General features: G+C 52.5%; 1 protein-coding gene across 7 annotated transcripts in view; it reads left to right on the forward strand.

Annotated features, from left to right (window-relative positions):
* The window catches only part of Sh3pxd2a (SH3 and PX domains 2A), a 209655-nt gene that overhangs the window by 130508 nt on the left and 55459 nt on the right, over positions 1 to 23688 (forward strand). For 4 of the 7 annotated variants that reach the window (XM_087907827.1, XM_087907825.1, XM_087907828.1 and 1 more), the window contains one exon: positions 19381 to 19425. The exons of 2 other annotated variants lie outside the window; for them this stretch is intronic. In XM_087907827.1, coding sequence (XP_087763953.1) covers positions 19381 to 19425 — 45 coding nt within the window. Of the gene's footprint in view, positions 1 to 19380; positions 19426 to 23390; positions 23535 to 23688 lie in introns of those variants that run through there. One more of the 7 variants, XM_048438995.3, reaches the window with a different exon arrangement.

Consider the following 23688-nt stretch of genomic DNA (forward strand, 5'->3'; position numbering starts at 1 on the left):
ATGTCCTCAGGTGGGCCATGGTGCTTGGTCAGCCCTTCATTTGTGTGTTTCTAGGCTGTTGTTGTTTAATGAAATTAACATTTAAATCAGTGAACCCTGAATAAATCCAATTGCCCTCTCTAATGTGGGTGGGCCTCATCCAGTCAATTGAAGGCCTTAATGGAACACACACACACAACTTGTGCATGCGCGCACACACACTCACGCATACACACACGCATACACACACACCAACCAGGAGCTCTGTTGTAGCTTGCCTTTGGACTTGACCGCAGCTGGTTCCCAGACTCACACCTGGCCTCCCTCATCACAGACTTGGTACTCAACAAGCTTCCACAGTCACGTGTGCCAACTTCAAAAATAGTTTTTTTTTCTATATGCACATCGTCTTGGCCCATTTCTCTGGAGAGCCCTAACACATGTAGGTGGCAGTGATGAAGACTGGATTAGTTGATACTGTGGGTGCGCTTAGATCACTGCCCACAGCAGCACTGTTACTCAGTGAGCGCCCGCGCCCAGAACTTTACAGGTGTTCCTCATGGTCCGCTCAGCCACAGTGCGTGGTGGCTTTGGCAAGGAGAAACCTAAAACTCCAATCTGGTGATGGTCTTTGACTCTAGGTACATGCAGAATCAGAATCCAGGTTTAGGGTTTACCCCAGAGCTGCGGTGAAGTCTGTCAGGATTGCTCACATGGAAATGGGATGCCTTTTCTTATCCCATCTTGCTTTCCAGCCTAGTTCCAAAGCTTGACTCCTTGGAAGACCCTTGCTGATGGCAGAACCACTTGTCTAGAGACACGGTCTGGCCAGGTTGGGGCCAGGTTGTCTCATGATCAGGGAGCAGGTGCATGTCACTTAGGACTTCTAAGGGAAGGCTGGGGTCAGGATGCTCACTTAGTCTGTGCAAAACCTTAGGTTTAGTCCCCGCACCAAATACACCCAGTCTGGTGTGTGCCTGCATCCTCACCACTCAGGAAGTCGAACAGGAGGGTCAGAAAGTTCAGAGGGCTGCCTGGCTTCTATGATAGAGCCAAGGATGCTTGGCTCTGTGATAAGCTCCAGGCCAGCCTTGGTTACATGAGACTATGAATGATTTCTAGAATTCCTAGAAAGAAGCTACGTCAGCAAAAACTGACTGACTGACGAGAACTTCGGTGGTGTGGAGAGGTTGCGGTGTCGCAAGTTGAGAGCCTAACTGCCCGTGCATCTTCAGCCTCATCAGCAGCCCTTTGTCGTATGAATGGAGTCCTACTTCCTGCCAGCCAAAGACTAAGGGTACTGTCAGATATTTCTGAAGCCTATAGCGGAGCCCTCCCCCCACTCCCCATGCAGCTGTTGCCTGGCAACCTGATGCATCCAGTGTGTTTGAAAAGCGTACTTTACTTTAGGACTTTCTTTGCTCCAGTTACTGTAGATAGTTCCCAAGATTGCTGCCTCTCTGGAACCCGTTATTTGGGGAAACCTGAATCGGTGTTCTTGGTTGTGGTTACTCACATACTCATATTCCGCTCTGAAGTGAACCATCCTCACTGAGGCGACAGCTGTTGCTTTGGTTGACAAGATCCTGCTCCCACCCCTTCCCTCACCCCCCACCCTCCCCCCAAAAAAAAATCAGAAGCAAGGCTTGGGCAGATCTGGGGAGGACGTGGTCTGACCTTCATCTGCATCTCTCCCAGCAAACCTCTTTCTACATCTTTCTTTACCAGGACTCGGTAGGATCTACTATCACTAGAAGTCATCTTTAGGCCCTCCCTCCCTCTCCTATGGACTTCACCTCCAGGTCCACTCCCTCTCCAGGAAGACTCCAGCTCTCCCAGGGGCCCTCCTTGGCTTCCACCTTTACCCCTCAGTTGCCGTTCCCTGTAGCGCCGCTAGGGGGCACTCTTAAAGTTACATTCCAACCCTGCTGAAATTCCCCCGGGGACTTCCACACGGTGAAGAACTCCTTTCTTCTGACTTACAGAGTCTTGCATAATTGACCCCTACTGCCTTTCTGACCTGGGCTCTGCCCCAACACACTCCCCACCCAGTCAAACCTGTTCAACCACGTGGTCATCCTCCGTTCTCAGACGTCAAACTCATTCCTTTGCGTGGCGTTTGTACTTGCTGCACCCTTGACCTGGAGTAATCTTCCTCCATTTTCCCCATGGCTGGCTCCCTTTTGAGATTTTTTGCTCTGTTGCATACCATCTCAGAGAAACCACCCCAACCTCGCCCTCTCTGACCTGTCTCCTTCCCTGTTGCTGACCCCTCGAGCTGTCTTGTGCATGTTCTTGCTTCCTGTCCATCTCCCACCACCCTGAAAACCTTGGCTGTAGGGTTCGCACCGGTACAAGCTCCACCCACTTGTTGAGAGGTTTGGAGACTATGAATGCCCGCATCACCCTGTGAGAGTCTGGAGAGGGTGGCCTCTCTCTGGGCAAGCAAGATTAGCCATGGCTTAGCTGGCCTTCTTGAGCCCCTGCTGTGTTCAGGGTACTGCCCAGGTGTCCAAGTTACGGGAAAATGCCTGCCGTTTGGGAGCGGACAGCTATGAACTAAGGGGCTGTGTGATAGGGGGAAGTGATGGGCTGGCGAGGTTAGTTGACCAAGAGCACAGCAAATGGGAAGGCCCAAGGCCCATGAGAGCCAGGCAGCTCCTACAGCAGAAGGGCTGTGGCAGGGTGGAGATCGAACAGGATGAGGGGCAGGGTGTAAGAAGGGATGTGTTACAGCTGGGAGAGGAGGTGGGGTGGCGTAGCACAGATTACATGGGGCTTCCCAGGCCATTTTAGGGCGCCGTGCCCATTTCTCTGATTGAAATGAGGGACACTAAAGGGATGTGGTGGGGCTAGGGTGATGCGACTTGGATTGGTTTTCTAGCTGGTGATTGGAGATCCATAGCATGGACAGAGTCGAGATGGCGGACCCCAGAATCAGGGGCAGCATTGGGTGGGTTTGATGGTTGCGGCTGGGCCTCAGGAAAGTGTGGGCAGAGCTAGTCAGATTGCCTGATGTTCTAGTTTGTATTTGATTGCTGAGACAAAACCTTCTAAAAAGCTACTCGGGGAGGAAAGGGTTTGTATGGCTTACACATTCAGGTCACAGTCCACCCTTGAGGGAGGTCCGCGCAGGAACTCCAGACAGGAGCGGAGGCAGAGGCCATGGAGTAAGGCTGCTTTCTGCCTTGCCCCATGGCTCTCCCAGCTTGTTTATACGACCCCATATCACCTGCTCAGAGGTGGCCCTGTGCACGTCAATTATTAATCAAGAAAATGCACCACAAATTTGCCCACAGGCCAGTCTGAGAGAGGGGCCCCTTCTCAATTAAGGTCCCTTCTTCCGTGGACTTGTTTGTGTCAGGTTGACAAAACTGACTAGCTCGCTTGAGTTTCCTAGCTTGTGTGCACAGGTTGTCAGTCGTATGACCTTGGACACATTCCTTCAGCTGGAAAAACAGAAGCGGCAGAAGACAGACGGTGTGAGATTTATTGTAATTGGGCATGATGTAATCCTGGCACTCAAAAGGCCAAGTTCAAGGCCAGCCTGGACCACCTAGGAAGGGAAAGAACCAGGGTGTGTAGGGGGCGGCAATATTGTAAAGAACTGGTTTACACACCAGCAGGGCTGTCTAGGCCAGCCTGCAGCCATAGGGCAGACCTCAAGAAAACAGGTTGGACCCAAGCACAAGTTAGAACTGCTGTCCACGTAGTAGATCTTCAGGGCATCTCGGCTCTGCCCAGTAAACAACTTCTTTGCTCTGGTCTCCCTCACCACCCCAGTGCTGGGCAAGTCTTCTTACCTGACATCCACTAAGGATGGGCTGTAGCCGCCACCCCCACAAAAATGCCTTACAAAACTGACTGCATGGGGGTGGGGGGACTGGCCTCTCCAGCTGGTTCGCTGAGCATCACACCTGGCTAGCAGAGGCAAAAGCACTCTCTGGAGGGATGGCATGAACCATTCTGAGGGCCTTCTGCCAGGCAGCAGCAGGAAAGGCCAGTAGTCGCTGTGGTAACCCTCCGTGATGGGCAGGCATTCCTCCAAGAGTCCCAGAGAACAGCGAAGCCCCCCAGCAGGGCTTCCCTTCCAGTTCCCGCAGCCCCAGGATGATGCTTGAGAAATTCTGAGATTCGCCACTAGGCGGCGCAGTGGCCCTAGAAGCTCTGAGATCATGGCTTCCTTGTAGTGTCTCTTGCCAGGCCCAGGGGCCTGGTGCTCCTTGTCAGCGTTGAGCTGTTTCAAATGAGGTTGCTCAAGAGTGTTGCAAGATGGTTCTGTTGGGCAAGTGTTGATGTTCCTGGTGAAGCCCTGTTTACTCAGCCTGCCTTCCATCTCTGATCCTGAAACGGTCTTCCTGGGCCCCGTTGATGAAATCAGTGCTGTTGTGGTTCCATTGTTGGAGCTGAGAGTTGAGGTTCTGGCATCGGACACACTAGGTAGGTTTAAACCCCAGCTCAGCCTTTGGTCGGCTTTGCTATTGGCTTACATGTTTATTGTTTATTATAGGCTTTGAAAGGAGGGGAGAAGTTGATGTTACCTTCAATTCTAAAGTAAAAAGTATAAAGATTCAATCATAGTACTTGCTTCCATCTTGTGAGCCCCAAAGGAGTGAGGATTCTGACCCCGAATGCCCGTTTTATGCCCCACTTCTGCCAGCTATTTGTTCTTCAGCAAGTCTTGGTTTCCTTGTGCCTCAGTTTCATCCGTAAAATGGGGGTGCAAGAGGCCGCAGAGATGTACCCGTGCTTCTGTAGGAGAAGGTGCTGATGTTGGCTCCTCCCCACTCCGGGCAGTAAGTAAATGCCATGGGGGAGGACTCCAGAGGCCAGAGGGGTGCATGAGACCCCTTGAAGCTGTAGTTATAGGTGACTATGAACTGCTCAGCATGGATGCTGAGGAACTCAGGTTCTTTGGAAGAGCAGCAAGTGTTCTTAACTGCTGAGCCGTCTCTCTAGCCCTGTGCGTCAGCCTCTTGACTAGCACAGTCAAGCCTGCCTCTCTAGGCCTAGCCTTTAAGCTTGGGCGGGTTCTGATTGTTTTTGCTTGTTTTTAATGTTCTTACTTAATTTTTTAAAATTTTATAAACTAATATAAAACCCTTGGAAGTAAATAAAAATATCACACATTTAAATGATTTATGTGTTTGGGGCATGTATGACATATGTAGAGGACAGGGGACAGCAGGTAGGAGTCGGTTCTCTCTGTCCACTGTGTAAGTTCCAGGGATTAAGCCCGGGACTTTGTGGCAAGTACCTTGCCCACCAAGCCTTACCTCCCAGGCCCCCTGCATTGTATTTTTGAGACAATCTCACTCCGTAACTCAGGCTGGCCTTGAACTGATGGCAGCCTTTCTCCCTCGGCCTCTCCAGACCTGGGTTAGAGGCATGAGCCGCTGTGCCTAGCTAAGTTTAGTCTTTATTTATTTTTTGAGTTTTTATGTTTTTAAATTATTTTATATTTGTGAATGTTTTGCCTGCATGTATGTCTGGGCACTACATATATGTCTACTGCCTGAGAGATCAGAAAAAGTATCAGATCCCCTGGAACTTGGGTTACAGATAGCTGTGAGCCACAATGTGGATGCTAGAAATTGGACCCAGGTCCTCTGAAAGAGCAGCCAGGGCTCTTGACTACTGAGCCATCTCTCCAAACCTCCAAGTTCAGTTTTGAATAAAGTATATTTTTCTGATAGTAGGACTTACCTATAAGTCCTTGCCTATAAGTACTGGCTGCTATAAAAAGCTGACTACCCAGAAAAGCTGGGCCATCTTTTAAAAAGCTGTATATTTTATATTTATTTGCGTGTGTGTGCATGCACCGCAGCATGTATATGAATGATAGAGGACAACTTACCAAGTCAGTTTTCTCCTTCCACTGTGGGGTCCTCAGGGATCAAATTCAGGTCGTCAGTCTTGGTGACAAGCTCCTTCTCCCCCCAAGCTATCTCTTCAGTCCCCGCCTGCCTTTTATAGATGAGACAGCTCAGAGTGTCCGCTTGCCCCAGGTGAAGGCCGGGCAGAATTTGGTCTCCTGTCCAGCAGCTCTTGGAGCCCAGTGAGGTGTGGGAGGGCTACAATGCAGCGGAGCCACAGAAAAAGATTCGCTTTTTCTAGGGTTAGTGCCCCAGCAGCCTTCTTCCGGCCGAGAACTGACTTCTGATTCTTTAAAGCATTGGTTGGCTCCTGGCCCAGGGAGTGCTCAGCTCCACAGACAGGGAACGACGCTGTCATGGGTACAGGGAGGCAGACCAGCGAGAACAGGAGAGGTGGCACCCACAGGGAGGCTGGAGAAAAGCGCTCTGAAGCTGGGGTGAGCTGCTGGGTGTTGGGAGCGAGAGACCTGACTGAGGGCCTGGGGTTGATAAGAGTGAGGGGTCGAGGGACGAGAGGAGACAGGGCTGGAGAGGAAGCCTTGGAAGATGTAGTATTGCCCCCACCAAAGCAGTTTCCAGGCCTCCCTGGTCCACTGAAACCTCTCATCTCCAGTGAAAGAGCCAGGCTGCTTCGTGACCATGATCAAACTCCCCTTGGCGCCTTCCTTCGGCCTGGCCTTGGGTGAGCTTGCCCTGTCAGGCGTCAGCGTCTGGCATATCTCGCCCAGGCTTGTGTTTTTAAACAGTTTCAATTTTCATGGCCCCGGCTCCTCAGCCTCATATCACCCCTGAAGTACAGAGCCCATCTAGTTGGAAACGAGGCTGATTGGTTGTGTTCCACAGCCAGCCCATGTGGCAATGATGTGATGGAGTGTCGGTACGGCTCACGTGGTGTGTGCTTGCGCATAGTGGGCACACGCCTCAGCCCGCCGCCAGGGCAGCACCCACTGCACAGCTGGCCTGGACACTCGATGCTGGGCAGGAAGGAAGAGCACTTCCCAGATTCTGGGATCTCAGGAAGGAAGTCCAGGGAGCCTGGAGGCCCTGGGTCCTGTTCTCTTAGCAGCCTCTGCAGCTCCTATCACCCGCTTTCTCCTGCTGGGGAAGTAGGAAGTTGGGCTGGAAGAGAGCAGCCTGGGCAAGGGCCCAGTCAGAATTCTGAGTCTGCTTGCTAAAGTGCAGCTTCTCAGGCCCTGTCCAGACCCACTACCTCAGCGTGCGCGCCCAGGGACTGTTTTATTTCAAGGCAGGGCTCCTGTAGTCCAAGCTGACATTAAATTCTCTTGGTGATGGAAGCTAACCTTGAACTCCTGATCCTCCTGGCTTCACCTCCCTTGTGCTGGGATCATAGGCATGAAGACTCTGCTATACTGCCTAAGAACTCTTAAACTTAACCAGGGCTGATGGCCACATTCGGGTTTGATAGACAATGAAGGTAGCAAAAGGGATGTCGCTGGATCCCCATGTGCCTGGGCCAGCTTTTTGAAGATGTTTTTAGTTAGGAACTGTCAAGACACAGGGTTCTAAACCTACTCTTCCCCCAAACACTGGCCTAACACTTCGAGATCAGTCGCCTAAACCTCCACCCCCATCTGGCCTCATCTTGGGCAGTGAGGAGACTCTGCCGTAGGCTTTGTTCCTGGGCGAAGGAGGCACCCAGTTGTGGTCCAGCAGAGAAATGCATCCCACCGCAGCCCTCAGCCAGGACACAGCTTGTGGCTCACTTCGGCTTTCTGGCTTGCAGACATGTGACATAGGGCAGCATTTCCAGTAATGATGAAGCCGATGGAAAAACCGAGACCCACGGGAAATACGCCTTGCTCATTGTGTTAGCACCTTTTTCTGATCTAAAGTTGCTTAGTTTAGAAACAGAAATGTGCCGTGTGGAACTTGGTTGGCTCGCAGCCTTCCTAGAATTGGTCAGTTTCGAAATGTGAAGGCAGAGAGTTTTTCCAAAGTTTCAGGACATTTAGAAGGAAAAACGTGCTTTTCCCTGACTTTTTCTTTGCCCTCCTTGAATCTGGTTGTCACCATGTGACCCAAGTAGCTGGCATAATTATGGAAGGACCGGTAACACTGGGACAGGAGTGAGGCCATGTTGGGATCTCTTCACATTCCCGGCTGGGGGGAGCATGGGCTCCCCGTCACTGCCCTTCTCCTCAGCTCTGCTTCTGACTTGCATGTGTGGTGTCTTAGGGGTGGCATCTGTGTCTCAGGGACAGCTTTTTCTTATCTGGGTCTCCCTGGGTCTCCCTGGGTCACCCTGGGACCCTGTAGGTTCCCTGAGTGTTAAATAGGTTCCAAGTGAGTTATATAACCATTCCCTCAGGAGGGTGACAAGCCACCAACACAGGCCACATTAAGACTGCCTTTGTACATTGGCAATGGCCCCATGGAGACCCTGCATATATGTAGGTCTGTCAGGGAAGGACATACACTCTGTTCCCTACCTGCCCCACCCATTTAGTGGCTCATTTACATTTGATTTTAGGGTTCTGATTTCAGGGCCCATTCCCATACTCCCATGACTTGGGCCACCTCTTCTCAAGGCCAGTGACCTTGTGGATAGCAGTGGCAGTCTGGGAGAGGGGGAGGGTCCTTGAAGGCTGAATGACTAAGAAGCAACTTTCCCAAAAAGTGCTAGTTCTGAACCTTCCTTCCAGGACTGTGTGGCTCTTGCTGGACCTAGAACTGACCTCCTAGACTATGGCTTGGCTGTTTTATAGATTTGTTTACTAAGCAAACAAATTTATTTTTCTGGTGCTAGAATATGTCACAGAACACCATGTTCTAGGCAACCTCTAGCAGAAAGAGTTTAATTTGGCTTAAGTTCCATAGGGTTAGAGTCTTTGATGGTGGAATGTAGGCATGGCAACAGGAGGCTGGAGCAGCCAACTGAGAGCTAATGTCTTGGTCCATAAGCAGGAGACAGAGAACATACTGGGGATGATGGGAGTCTTTGAAGACTTCAGAGCCCATCCCCAGAGACACAGCTCCTTCAACAAGGCTACACCTCCTAATCCCTCCCAAACAGTTCCACCGATTAGGAACCAAGCGTTCAAACATGTGAGTTTATGGGGGACATTCTCATTCGAACCATCACATAGGGATTCAACCTCATGCATGCTAAGCAAGTGAGTTGTCTACCACTGAGCTATATAGCTCCAACCCCCAGCCCCCCCCCCTTTTAGATGAAATCTGGCTAAGTTGTCCAGTGTCCCAGTTAGGGTTTCTATTGCTGATAAAACATCATGATGCTAAGCCACTTGGGAGGAAAGGGTTTATTTCATCTGACAGTTCTCAGAACACACTCCATCACTAGAGGAAGTCAGGGCAGGAACCTGGAAGCAGAAACTGAAGCAGGGGGTGTGGGGGAACACTGTTTACTGGCTTTCCTATCCCATCCAGGACTGCTGCATAGTGGTAGTGCCGCCCACAGTGGGCTGGACCTCCCACATCAGTCATCAGACAAGTGTTTTCTTGATTAAGATGCTTTCCCAGATGACCCTAGCTTATGCCAAGTTGACATAAAGACTAGCCAGCACACCCATACTGGCTGTGGATGTGTGCATTTCCTGTGTCAGCTACCTGTGTGCCAGGCAAAGAGAGGGAGCGGCTGTGCAGAAGGTGTCTGGCCAGTCACAGCCCTTGGTGACCCAGTGTGCAGGCCTCCTCTAAACTGGGCATCTCGGGTAGCTATGGTGACACATGCCTGCAATCCCAACGGAGGAAGCAGGCATCATACTCAGCTACATAGCAATTTTCAGGCCAGTCTGGGTTACACTGACACACTGTCTCTAAACTTCGGGTGTGAGGCGCCGAAAAACTTCCCATTGCCTGGGAGACTGCGGCACGTGGGCCATGAGTTTGAGGCCAGCCTGGGCTACACGCTATCTCAGTAAGAAAACATGTAAAGTAAACCGAGCACACAGCTCCTCCACATTCTCCAAGTACCAACCTTGAGGTGCTGTTCAGAGGCCTAGCACAGATCACCTCTGCTAATAGGAACTGGTGCACCTGACTGGGAGAGCGCTTGCCCCAGGGGCCTCCTAGAGCAGTCTCCCAGAGAGGCTTGTTCACACCCATAAAAGGAGTGCAATCATTCTAGCTGATTTTCTGGCCGTGGCCCCCACCTAGGCGGCTGCCATAGGACATGCTCCCTGGGGCTCTGCCTGTGGCCTCCCTTGGAGACAAGTCTCCATCAGGCCAGACTCCCCAGCGTTATTATTGATGGACTGACATCCACAGAACAAAGAACAATCTTTTTTCTAGAGCAGGGCAGGGCTTAGAGACATTGAACAGGGAACACAGCTAGAATCTGCACTGGACTTAGTCCGTCCTCTTGGTGGGAAGCTCAGCCTGGACTGTGTGGAGGGGTTAACCCCATCCCCAGCCCTCCCTTGTCCTGCAGGCATTCTCTCAACTGCTGCTTTCTGGGAAAAGCTTGGTCACCTGAGAGCCAGCTGTGGGATTTCCCCAGCAGTGAGGCATGCATGCTTCTGTGTGCGCGTGCATACACAGCTGTTTACGTGGCGTCATTAAGCTCAGGGAACCTGGCCAATCCCTTGCAGAGCAGAGGCTGGCCAAGGCAGGAGAGGCCCAGGGGCTTCAGGCAGACACTATGGAGGAGGGAGTCGCGGAGCCTGGATTTCACTAGTCATAGATAAGGACGTTGCCCGCAGACGCCGCCCGTTTCCAGTAACATCCATCTTGTCACACAACTGTATTGGCTATGGGTGTGTGTGTGTATGTGTGTGTGTGTGTGTGTGTGTGTGTGTGTTTAAAGCCCTTGGAACACCTTGAAGCAAATGTTGTCAGTCAGCAGCCTTCTAGGATGTTTGTTGGGCCTGAGGGTCAGTGTACCATGCTGTCCAGGAGATTGAGGGCATCCCTCAGCGTCAGAAGGCCTGCATGTGGCTCAGGAGGATAACTTTGGACTAGATTAATATCAGGGCCGCAGGCATCAGCAGGCCTGGGTTCCTATGAAACCAGTAAAGCAAGGACCAAAAAAAGTTCACGCTTCCGTCATCCGCTGAGGGTTAACTGGACAGACACTTAGAGGTATGGCAGAGTTCAAAGGATTGTCGGGTCTAACTGGAGAGACACAACTCTTTCGGTGTATGTGCTAGGAATGGAACATGCTAAGCACATGCTCTCACCCCGGGATATATGCCTAGCCTAGCCCAGTGTGCTTTTATTAAACTCCTGCTATGTGCCAAACACTTGCTAACACAGCCCCTCGCAAGCATTCTGGAGCTGCATGAAACAGTGAACGGGACAGGGAAAGATGAGTGGGATAGACCAACCTTAAAAACCTTAAAAACGGGTATTCCCAACTTCAGTTCGGAAAAGAGCCCTTACCTGTTACACCGGTAAGGGGACTCACCCTGATTCATCTCTCAGTCCACTCCAGTGAGCAGAAGGATGCCCTTTGAAGGTGCCTGGACAGGGTCAAGCAGGTAGCCAAGGGTGCCAGGCTGCTTCAAGACAGGGCAGACAAGATCACTGGGAAAGAGGGGGAGGCGTTGTCCCTCCTCCTATGCTGAAGATGCCCCGTAGAACTGGTACATCAGCAGGGCCCAGCAGGGCCTGTGGACAGTGCTCACTCAACAGCCGCAGTTGAGAGTCCAGACTGCCCAAGATGGGAAGGTCCATCCTGATGTGCTGCCCTTGACCCCCTCCCTGCAGTCCTGCCCTCCCTTTTGGCTCCTGAAGGAGCTTGCCAAGAGAGGGGTAGATACAGGACTAAGTCTATAGGCCTGAAGTGTCTGTCTGTCTGTCTGTCTTATTGAGTCACTGGCCCATTTCTATGCTGCCCGTGTGTGAGTGTGTGTGTGTGTGTGTGTGTGTGTGTGTGTGTGTGTGCGCACGCACGTGTATACACAATGCCCTAAGTGGGGCTTCTCAGGGGATGGTGGGTGGAGCAGCTTCAGGGAGACATCTCAGGAAGCAGGGAGGACCACCAAGGCAGACCACCCTGTGTAGGGAGTGGCTGGGGTGCTGGAATTTTCGGTCTTGTGTTTGTTTCTTCTCTGTTGCACACAAGCAGCAGAGCTGCAGGAGAGGTAAGGACCTGAGAACTGAGGGGGAGGCCACACCCAAGGGGGCTGTGCAGGGTCAAGCCCAGCTGCTAGAAGCAGATGCTCGGCCCCGCCCACCCATTTCCCCACTCAGTGCCCCTTTGTCTGCCCACACATCTCCCAACTAACTAATGTGGCCACCTGTCTTTAAACAGAAGCTTCTGGTCTCAGCACTGCGCAGGCCTGCCTGCTGCCCCTCCCCCAGACAGCCGAGCGTTTCTGAAGGTGGCTTTCCCTGCATCCACTGGGCTGCACTGGCCTGGTCCCAGCCCCAGCTCAGAAAGGCATCCTTTTCTTGGTCCTTTAGAAGCTATGGGCTACCCCCCACTTCCCCACCTGAGCAGACAGTCTCCTTGTTTTCCTCCGGCAGCTCAGTGCATTCCTACCCTAGGCTGGGCTGTCCCATGTGTACATGGATTCTGGGAAGGGCAACACTCTGGGGAAAGGAGACCTTTGTAGCTGCAGACAAACTGTGGGAACACGGCTGCGTTTAACAAAGAGGAGCAGAGCAGAAATACATAAGGCCAGAGGGGAAGACCAGAAAGTGAGGTCTCCCCTGAGGGCCCCTTTGTTCCCGATTACGGGCCCACTTGCCTGGGCTCCACTCTGACGCCACCTCTTCTTGCTGTGGGGCCTTGGGGTAGGACATAAACTCTCCTGAGCCTCAGTTTCCTCATCTTCAGAAGGCAGATTATTGTAAGGGTTAAGTAAGAAAACATGTCAGATATTCAGAGCCGTGCCCCACCCTCCTCAGGTTGTGTGAGATGTGATGCTGTCTGCCTGGATCTTAAGCAGGTGGCGCTCTCTCTCTCTCTCTCTCTCTCTCTCTCTCTCTCTCTCTCTGTGTGTGTGTGTCTGTCTGTCTGTCTGTCCGTGAGAGGACCAGGAAGCCGAAGAGTTCCGACAGTGGCAGGGCAGGTGGGTGTGTGCAGAAGGGACAAAAGGAGGCCCAAGACCCACAGTAGTAACCAAGCTGCTCCTGGGAGAAAGGCCTTCCCCTTCCTGGTGGTTAGTTACATCCACGTGACCCAAACACCTCCTGTGAGGCCTTGTCTCCCAGCACTGCCCATGAGAAATTACTCCTCATCCCACGCCCCCCACCCCAGACAGGGTTTCTCTGTGTAACAGTGCTGGCTGTCCTGGAACTCAGTTTGTAGACCAGGCTGACTTCAAACTCACTGAAATCCTCCTGCCTCTGCCTCCTGAGTGCTGGCATTAAAGGCGCACACCACCGCTGCCCGGCCTCAAAATCACACTTAAACCTGACCTTCAACCAGGATAAGAAGTTTGACTGAAACATAGTAATGAGTTGGGGAAACTGGCCTTTGACCTCTTTCTTTCTTCTTCACCGTCTTTTTTTTTTTTAAGATTTATTTATTTATTATGTGTACATCATTCCTTCCATGTGTGCCCGCATGCCAGAAGGGGGCGCCAGGTCTACATTATAGATGGCTGTGAGCCACCATGTGGTTGCTGGGAATTGAACTCAGGGACTCTTGAAGAGCAGTCAGTGCTCTTAACCTCTAAGCCATCTCTCCAGCCCCTTCACCGTCTTCTTTTGTGCCATGCTCGCCCAGATGGCAGTAGTCTCTCTCACGGTTGTGCCCACTCCCTCTCCCTGTAGACAATTACTCTGTAAGACACGGATGAGCCCGGTGGGGCTGTTGGAACAAGTGTCCATGTCAGTGGGGAGACAGGGACATGCTCCTCTCATGAAAACAGCTCCATTAAATACGGGGCTGGCGGCTACAGGCTGAAAGCAGTGACCAGGTTTCCTGGTGGCATAGTCAGAGCGGGAAAGAAGCACACGGAGTCTCGGAAACTTAAGAAATTGGCCCTGTGCAGAGTCGAGTTGTAGCAAAAGAAGGAGGGGAGGGTTAGGATGCAGCTGGTTGCTTAGAAGCTGCTCACGGGTATGAACAATAGAATTCCCAAAGAGGGAGAGGCCTCTCCTGAGATCCTGACGGAGGGAAGGGCCGGGGAGGCCAGAGATTCTCATTCCATCGGGCCTGGCAGAATCCCTGAGCTGTGAAAACTGGTCCCCCACGCCTTTGGCTCACTGTCATTCTCCATGGAGTCTGAGCAGTTGGCGGCCCACCCCTTCTTGTCCCTCCACCCAGGCCTGCAGCCCACCATAGGTTTATTAGTTGAGAATGTGGAACTTGTTCTCCTCCAAGGAAGTGTCCTGCACACACAGTTTAAGGCTGCGCTGGGTGTGTGGAGCTCGGTTCCCACAGCTCTGCAGTTGCTCACGGTTAGGGGCTTAGGGAAGCAGGGGAGGACGGGTTCTTTCCTCACTTAGAGTAGCCAGGACAGCCAGATCTTGGGGGAGCTTCTGGAAATCCAGGAGTACCTGCCTGCCTGTTGTTCTTGGCTTCTTCCTCATCACTCAGACCCGGCAGGAGCCAGGGTCAGCCACCTAGTGTGCACCAAGCCCGGTGTTTGGCCATACCTGCGGACTATGGATCTTTCTCTGGGCCTAGAGTCTTGGTGGGCAGCGGGTGACGCCACTGTGCAAACTCCTGAAGAAGGTGGGGGTGACAAGAGGTCAGATCGCCAGATGCCACTTTACACTTCAGCCACTGTAAAGGGCAAAGTGGGCACAAGGCCCAGGCCCTTGTTACTCTTGCTCTGTGTCTCTGCCCCCGCCCGATGCCTTGCTCAGTCCTTCATTGGCTCTAGCAAATACCTGAGGGAAAATTCAAAGGGAGGACGGGTCTATTTTGACTCAGTGCCACAGAGGTCATAGTCATTGTCACGGAGCAGATCTGCACCTGTGATCTGAATGCTTCTCCAGCTCACGGGTGCTCTTTTGGGAGGCTGTGGAGCCCTTAGGAGGCGAGGCCTAGATGCCGGGAGCAGCTCACCAGGAACCAGCCTTTGAAAGTTATCCCTGCCTGTATTCTAGCCGACCTCCCTGTTTCTTGATCCACCATGCTGTGAACGGCTGCTATTATTCACACTCCTGCTGGCGTGAAATGAGCTTCCCTTCCATGGTAGATGGAACCATGGACCCAGATGAAGCTTCTTCAGTTGTCCCTGCCAGGTCACAGCAGTGCAAACCTAACTAACCAATTCAGCCTCATTGCCGTGGGCTGTGGTAAATAAGACAGCAAAGCAAAGCTGTTGACCTCACTGTAGCTGGGAAGCAGACAGAGAAGGAAGGGGAGGGGTCCAGAAGCATCTTTGAGGTCATGCAGCTAGTGACCCGCTTCCTTCCAGGTGGGCTCCACTCCCTATGTCTTCCCACCTCCCACTCCATTTCTTAGGTTCAAAGCCCCAAGATTCAGTCACTTCCCTGAATCCCATCAGCTAGCGACAAGACCTGTAATCCAGAGGCTTGTGGGAGATTTTCATATTCAAACATAAGGCATCTTTCAGAACGATCTCCTTTTGGGGGTTAGTTTTTCCAGAAATTGAACCTGTGTTCAAGTGGTTCGTTTTCTCTGGAAAGATGGTCTTCCAGGGCTCATTTGCTCACACGTGTTATGGCAAGTACCAGCTTTCTGCCAGGAAAGTCCAGAATGTCAGACAACCACCTGAGAGACCAGCAGGCCTGAGCGCTCTCCTTGGCAGGTGTTGAATATTGAGGCCCTTTGCCCAGGGCCACAGAGCTAGCTCTCAGCAAGGCCAGGCATGCGGATTGCCAGTCCCACGCCTCCCATCTTGTGGATCTTGTGGGAAACTACGTCCCTGTTCTGCGGGACCCTGGCTCTTTGGTCAGTGGAGGACAGGGAAATAAAGCGCCAGTTGGTTTGTGTTGGTCACAGCTGTTTCTTGGCTGTGCCTGCCTCTTGCCCCTGAGCCAGCAGCCCTGTCTGCCTGCTGGCCGGAGGGCCCGGTTGTGTGAGCCAAAGGCTCTCCTCTGCTCATTAGAACTAGGTGGAAGGGGTCCTACCCACCCCAGGAGAGAGCTTGCCAGAGCAGGCTGGGAGCAGCAGGGTTGGATTTGCTCTGCACATCCAGGGATTGAGAAATGATCTGCTCTTAAAAAGACAGGCTTGTTTCTAGTCTGTTCTATTTTCCTCTGAGGATGGGCATGTGCTCAGGTCTCTGACCTCTGGCCACTTCCAGCCTACCTTGTGCTGCTGTGAATAAGGTTTTATTGGAAGATGAATGGCCCAGTTACTGTTTTTAGTATTATCACTGGGTAACATCTATTTATTTGTCTGGAAACGGACCCTAGGTCCTCAAATATGTTAGACACGCACTTTGCTATTGAGCTACAATCTCAGCCTTCTCTAGATTTTGAGACAAAATCTAAGTGGCCCAGGCAGGTTTTGAACTTCTGGTCATCCTGCCACCACCTCCTAAGTTCTGGGACTAGTGGTTTCCCCATGCCCAGCCCACTTTTGCAGAATCATGGTAGAACTGAGTGGTCTTCCCAGAGACCGTCTGGCCCCTGGCCCTAAGGTAAACTTTCCCTGGCCCCTGGCTGGCAGAATAACCCTTCCTGGACTGTCTATACCAGGCAGAATGCCTTTTGTGGTTCACTGGAGGAGATTCACCTTCCTCAAAACACTTTCTCCTGAAGGAACCCAGAGGGAACCACAAATAAAGAGGGGGTGCAAGATGTGGGCACAGGCAGGTAAGCTCCCCATCCCACCCCACTCTGCACTGGGCCCTCCTTGTCTGCAGCGACTTAGAACCTTGGTGGTCCTCAGCATGTCTGCCCTTCCCATCTCCACGAGGGCAGTCCTGCCAGCCGCCAGTCTTGGTGAGAGGCTCTGTCCTCAGCCCCAGCCCTGTTTGTCCCTTATTCTAGCTGACCCAGTCTGAAGGTGATGGTGGGAAGTATCTCAGACTAAATGCAAGGGTTTTCTTGGTGTATCTAGCGTAGTGTATCATTCCGTTACCACCCTTGCATCCTGGGACCATGACTTCCCTGGTTCCCCCAGAGCTGAGTGAAGCTGAGAGCCAGGCTCGTGCTAGCTACATCATGGGAAGTGTTACCCGCCATGGTGGCTAGCCTTCAGTAAGCACTGGTAATTACCAGGCGTTATGGTGGCTACTGGTATCACCTCATTTAGTCATTACAGCAGCCAAGAAGGCAAGCATGTCACTTTATCCTGAGTTTTAGAAGCTCAAGAATAGACTTTGAGGGAATGGAGAGATGACTCAGTGGTTAAGAGCACTGGCTGCTCTTCCCGGGGGTCCCAGGTTTGCCTCCTAGCACCCGCATGGCAGCTCCCAACCATCTGTAACTCCGACAGCTCTTCTCTCCTCCTTGGGTACCAGGGACGCAAGCAATGCACAGACATACATGTAAGCAAATCACTCCAAAAAGGGACTGAAATAAAAATCAACTATGAAGAAGAGGTTTATTTAAGAAAGAAAGACTAGGCTCCAAAAGATTAAGTAACTTCGTTAAAGGGGAGGATCCTGGGTTTGTACCCAGGCCTCAGACCCCAGAGACCACTCTAGAACTCGCTCTTGAGTTACAGTAAAATTTGAAACAGCAGCTTCCCAGCTCTCCGGGTCGGGGCCTGGGGAGGGGAGGCAGGTTTATGAACAAGTGTGTAATGTGCTTGAAACGGTGGCATCGAGCTCTGGTTGCCTGATCAGTGTCCTTGCGAGAGATGGGCATTGTCCTAGCTGTGTAGCCTGAGGGACGCCGCCTCTCAGTTTGTGTGTAAGATGGAGTACGAACAATACTGCTGTTGGAGAACGAAGTAGCGCTTATGTGAGGTGTGTGGCTCAAAGCTCGGCAGCCCACAAACGCTGGACCAGTGTTGACTGTGTTGTCTGCAATGGAGAGGTCTGCAGCTCCCCCTGGCCAGCAGTAGCAGCCCTGCAAGGATTTGCCTCTCATGTGTGCAGCCCAGCACTAGCCTGTGACTGTCTCCTGCAACCAGTACCCTGTCCTTGGGGTCATCTCCAGGAGTGGTTCCATTCTGTCTCATGGAAACCCGGGCTGATTACTTCCCATATGAAAAATGCCTCTTGGACAGCTTGAGGCCAGGGGCGTGAGCCCCCCTCCTGACTCCATCGTGGGAGTAAATGCTCCACTGTGGGCAGATCGTGCCTGTGGTGACCTCCGGTGTTCACGGTGACTTTTGATATTCCAGAAATGTTTGAACCAGGACTGGCCCCGTAACTTAGCCAGGAAAGGTGCTCACTGCATATGCCTGGCAATCTAGGTTCAACCCCTGGAACACGTGTAAAGGTGGAAAGCGGGAATTGATTCCCTAAAGTTGTCCTCCTGTGGTGTGCTAACTAACACACGTGCATGCGCGCACACACACTAGAAATGTTCACATCGGTGAGCAGGTGAAGAGCTCGTCTCCCATCATAGTACTTAGGGCACCCTAGCCCTTAATGACCAGTTCCTCTGTGACACTGTGGTTTTATCCTCCCTCTTGGCAGGAGACAACAGAACCCTGTTTTATTGGTGAGAAAACTGAGGCCCAGATGGGGAACTAGTGTCTGAGCCCGGAATACAGCCCTCGTCTCCCCACCACTAAAAGTCCCTCTCCTGGGTGCAGTGTGAAACGAAGGGCTTTGTAGGACAGTGGTTCTCAACCTGTGGGGTGCTACCCTTTGGAGTCTAATGACCCTTTCACAGGGGTCACCTAAGACCATCAGAAAACATGAGCGTTTCCATTACGATTAATAACAGTAGCAAAATTACAGTTACGAAGTAGCAACGAACATAACATTATGGTTAGGGGTCAGCATGAGGAACTGTATTAAAGGGTTGCAGCAGGGCTGGAGAGATGGCTCAGTGGTTAAGAGCACTGGCTGCTCTTCCAAAGGTCCTGAGTTCAATTCCCAGCAACCACATGGTGGCTCACAACCATCTGTAATGAGATCTGGCGCCCTCCTCTGGCGTGTGGGCATACATGGAGGCAGAATGTTGTATGCATAATAAATAAATCTTTAAAAAAAAATGAAGGGTTGCAGCGTTAGGAAGGTTGAGAACCACTAGGAGTCTTCTGCTCCTACGTCATCATCTATGGGGGGGCAGCGGTGGCAGCAAGAGCTGAACTCAACTTCAATGCATGGTGGTATCATAAAACTTGAAAACAACCCTGACATTTGAGGTCCTGGGTTTGGTCTGCTGAGCCCGCTTTTGACGGGCCTTTGACGATCCTTGGAGCCACCAGGCCCCGTAGGACCAGCCTCCCACATGGCTACGGAGGCAGAGCAGAGGCCTTCTCCAGCCCACACTAAAGCCGAATCCCATTGCAGGGAGGGCCTGGGTCAGGAGTCTGCTTCAGAGATTCCTGTGTTTCAACAGACACCTCATTATCCCAGCCAGCCTCTGTAATCATACAGGCCCACGCCCAGCAGTCATCCTAGGCCAGGAAATCACTCCCTCCCCTCCCCCGCCTTCCGCCCAGGGCGCCCTGAACCTCGGTGTCTGCAGCCACTCTTCAGTGGCCCTCTTGCCTGCCTAACGGTTTTCTCTCCTGCTTCTCCTTGCTCTCTCGGGGACTCGGAAGTGTGGCTCACCAGCTGGACTGAGTCTCCCAAGAAGGACGTGACAGGTACTGCCTTGCGTGCATGCGTGTGAACATGTGTCCCAGCGTGTGTGCCGAGGAGGCAGGCTTCTGTGCGCATGCTTCCCTTGGTCTGCATGCGGGGCTTTTCCACTCCCGGGCCTTCTGCCTGCTGGGAGAAGGCCCCTTTGTCGTCCCCAGATGAGCCATGGAGCCTTGGAGCGTGGTGAGAGTGAGAACGTGCTGGCCCAGTGCCTGTGGCTTCGAATCCCAGCTCGGCCATGCCCTGCCTGTGCTCCCCTGGGTGTGTGTGTGGGGGGGGGGGGTTGCATAACCTTCCCAAGGGCATGTGATGCCATCTCAGGACGTTTCTGTTCCAGGATGATGGCGGGCTGCTGTCATTTTGGGCCTTATCACGTTGATCATCCCAGGGGAATAGCCAAAAATGAGCCATCTCTCATCTGAGGCAGAGAGTCCCTGACACCTTCCAGAGATCTCTCAGGGGAGTTAGAGATCTGGAGAGCAGGAGGTTCCTTGCTGTGCATGTGATAAGGTGGATCATAGCTCTAGATCCTAGTAGTTGAGAGCGTGGGATCACCCCAAGGCTTTTAGCTGCCCACGAGGTACCCTTCAGGGCCTGGGGACTTAGCCTTTATCTGGTTCATCTGGGTAGAGGGTCAGGGTCTTGGTTTTTAGCCTTGTTGCAAAAGCCATGAACAGCAGGACTATAGTGCTTAGAGTAAGTGGTGGGAGAGCGGTGGTATTTCCAGAAGAGTCTTCCAAGGGGTCCCTTCTTTCTTAGAGCAAACATTAAAGCTGAAGGGGTGGGGCGACACCACAGGCAGGGCTGCAGGGAGAAGAGGTCTTGGGCCAGTTGCAGGGTTACAGCCCAAGCTCTATTCCCCTGCCTCCCGCCACTGCTGTTGGCAGGGAAGGGGATATTGAGCATCCTGGGAGAGAGGCCAGGCGAGAAGGCAGTGGGGGAGGTCCCCCTTCCCTCCTGGTCATCCTTATGGTGTTCCCTATGATGCCGGCCTGTGCCTGAGCTAATCATTGGGCTCCTGTCCCTTTTTCCCCTCTGCTCACGCCAGGGAGCCCGAGCCCACTTGGCCCACAGCAATGCATTCTATTCACCAAACGTATAGCTGAGAGGCCAATAGGCCCAGTGCAGCCTGGGAAGAACCGGCTGCAAGCGGCCGTTGGGCCTTGGTGGGATGCCCAGGGTTGGGAGGGTTATGGGGAACCTGGGGCTGAGCTCCCACGGGGCCTGGCCAACTGAGAGTCCAAGGCTAGGGTCTCTCACAACCTTGGTTTCCCTTCTGGAATGCTGGGGGAATTCTGTCAAACAGGAAACACAGGGGTGATGGCCTGATGCCAGAGATTCTAATAGATTGGGGTCCTGGGGCTGCTTAACCTGGCAGCCAACCCAGAGTGACCTGGGGGGTTCTGAGCTGGCTCTCTCCTGCTGGTAAGCCCCTGCCTGCCTGGAGGCGGGTCTAGGAGAGGTATATTGCAGGGATGTAGCTTTAGGCTTTCCTCTGCACCCTCCCAGGGCAGTGGCTTTTGCCATGAGCTGCCCCTGGTAGTGAGGTCTTTGGTTCCTCCGTCTCCCATGCTCTGCTCTCTAAGCAGCTGTTTGTACTTTGCTCAGGACTTTAGGCCCTGTGACTTCAGTACAGATGCAGAACAGCCCCTGAGATACTGTTCCTGTTCACAGATGAGGAGGCCAAAGTCGGGAAGGTTAAGTGTCCTCCCCAAGGTCACAGAGCAAGCAAGGGCAAGACTGGACTGGACCCTGACTCTAAGCTTTTGCCTTTTGAGTGCCAGGCAATGGTTGGGTCTAGGCCGTGTCTTGTGGCACCCGTATCAGGTCTGAAGTACGTGGTCTGGTTGGGAAACCATTCCCAACCAAAAGCCCAGGAGAGAACAAGACGCTCTGTGATAGGATTGCTAAGGGAGTCTCCTAGAGAGGCAGAAGGGCTTGGGTAGAATTGAGAGCAATAAAAGAGAAGGGAATGCATGTGGACAGGGGGTAGGGGGAAGGGCCTAAAGGAGCTGCTGAAGAAGAATGTACACAGGGCCATCATGGGTGCTTAATATTCCGTGGAATGATGGAGGAGTAGCAGGGGAGCACCAACCACAGGAAAAGGCTGGGCTCAGATCTGCCTATTATCCTATAAGTAATGAGGAGCCATTGAAGGTATGGGAGCTGGGCAATGACTTGGCAGAGGCCTAGTTTAGAAGCTTAAGTTGACAAAGGAAATCCCAAAGTTCTATGCAGATGGTAATGGGAGGAACAGGCAAGGCAGGAGCAGGGCAGCAGTCCTCAGGACCCTAGCAGGCCCAACCAGGGACTCCTCTCCTGTAAAGGCCCATTCTAACCCAGGAAACAGTGCTCTCTAGAAGGATCCACCCCTCTCACTCTGCCAAGTACAAGGAGGCTCCCCCTCCTCCCGCAGACTCCTCCAGACCCCAATTTTCCAGGCCTTGCCTGCCTTGGAGGGGATCCAGAGCTGCCTCTCCAGATGACATCACCAAACAGTTTCTCATCTGGATACCTGTTCCTAGTGCCTGCAGCCATGCCGACACCCGCAAGAGGCAGATGCCAGAGGGAGGAACCGGGAGAGAAGGGGGAGAGAGAATCCCACAGCTGTCTCCAGGAAGAGTGGCAGCCTGCCTGCACTGTGAGACCCTGGAGAAGGGTCCCTTCACTTTGCCTTCCCAAGTCCCAGAATGCTAGCCATTAGAGGCTCCAGCCAACTTTCCAGGCAGACTTCAGATGAGGGCTGTGGGTGTGTAGATTTTCTCCGCTTTGAAATCTTGCCTCGGGTTTTTCTTGGCCTGGAAATGAGTTGATATCTGTCGTCTGACGGGCACCTCATCTTTGTCCTCACTACTTTGTCATCTGGCCACAGACCTGGAGGAACTTGCTCCTTATTGCCTCAGCTTCACGTCACCTTTGCCCCACTTCCAGTTCAGTCATTTAGTGTCCCCCTCTTGGGGAGGTAAGCCCCTTCCACATAACAGCCACACCATCCGTCTGGAAGTACTTTGACTTCACACTCAGTGCTACCACTAAAGGACATACGCGCTAGAGATGACCGTTTGAATCTATAAAATCCCAAACTCCAGTGTGACCGGGTGTGCCGTGGTCCAGGGGTGCCGTGAGGCAGGGTCCTTCCTAGACACTAAGTAAGCATCAATGGCACCTGTAGGCTGTGTGTGATGCAGGGGTTAGTATGTGCTTGGTGGCATGGGACAGCTAAGTGACCTTAGGGAATCTGCTTCTTCTTGAGACATTCAGTTTACTGTGTGTAACATGGGGCTCTGTGGAGCCCTCGGTGGAGGTTTCTGTGAGGACCAAGCATGACGCTGCTTCGCTTCTGACTGAGAAGGGTCCTGATGGAGGCTTGCATGTAATTGTTGTTCTCAGGACTTAACTCCCACCCGTGTCCCCCATTTTGGTCTTGTATTCTCTCCTGTTTTTCACATCTAAGGTCCCCTTGGTGGCTGGTCCTTTTCTGGTTTGTGCTGCAGAGGCACTGATAACCCCCCAGGGCACAGTGGGAGGCCATCTGTCGCCCAGTGCCCAGTCTGTCTAGCTGGTGCAGAAGCTGGTAACATCTGCATACAGATGCTGGGCTTCCCAGCTGTTGGTTGTGTTTCTGCCTGAAATGCAATTCTGACTTTTCAGGGGTTCCCTGGGGGCTTGCATGTGTGAGCTCATGGGGCACACCTCAGCTTCTGAGTCTCCCGAAGGTTCTGTCTGGGGCTGCAAAGCCCACATTATGTGGGAGAAAAGTTTCTTTCTCTTTCCAGGAGAATAAACTTCTTTGACTCCCCCAGAGTTCTCTGGCCACAGACCCTGACAGCGCCTTCTTCACACAGGACCCAGAGGTCTAAGCATTGCGTCTCACTTTTGGCTGCATATCTGAACCGTGGGACAGGATGGGGTATGCAAAATGAGTCATGCCGAGGCCCCACCCACTAAAGCTGGCCCTCTGAAGCCTGGGCATCAGAGTGAAGGGGTTTAAAAGCTGCTGGGATAAGTCTCCATTCCTAAGTGGAGGGTCGTTGTGTCGGAAGGACAGTGTGTGTGGAAATAAACGAGTGTTCTGTAATTAGCAGAGAGGTGGACTTGCACCATTGAAACAACCGTAAGTGGTTTGACTTTCTCTGTATGAGCTGTGGGAACTGCATGCGTCTCCTGTCCTCTCTAAGCCTCTCATTAATCTGGGAATTAAAGGGGAAGGGAGAGGGGGTGAATCGAGCCGTACCTGCCCAGCTTGTGAGTCAGACCCCGTCATATTG

This window comes from Myodes glareolus, chromosome 7, assembly GCF_982192425.1.
Source record: "Myodes glareolus chromosome 7, mMyoGla1.1, whole genome shotgun sequence".
Lineage (NCBI taxonomy): Eukaryota > Metazoa > Chordata > Mammalia > Rodentia > Cricetidae > Myodes > Myodes glareolus.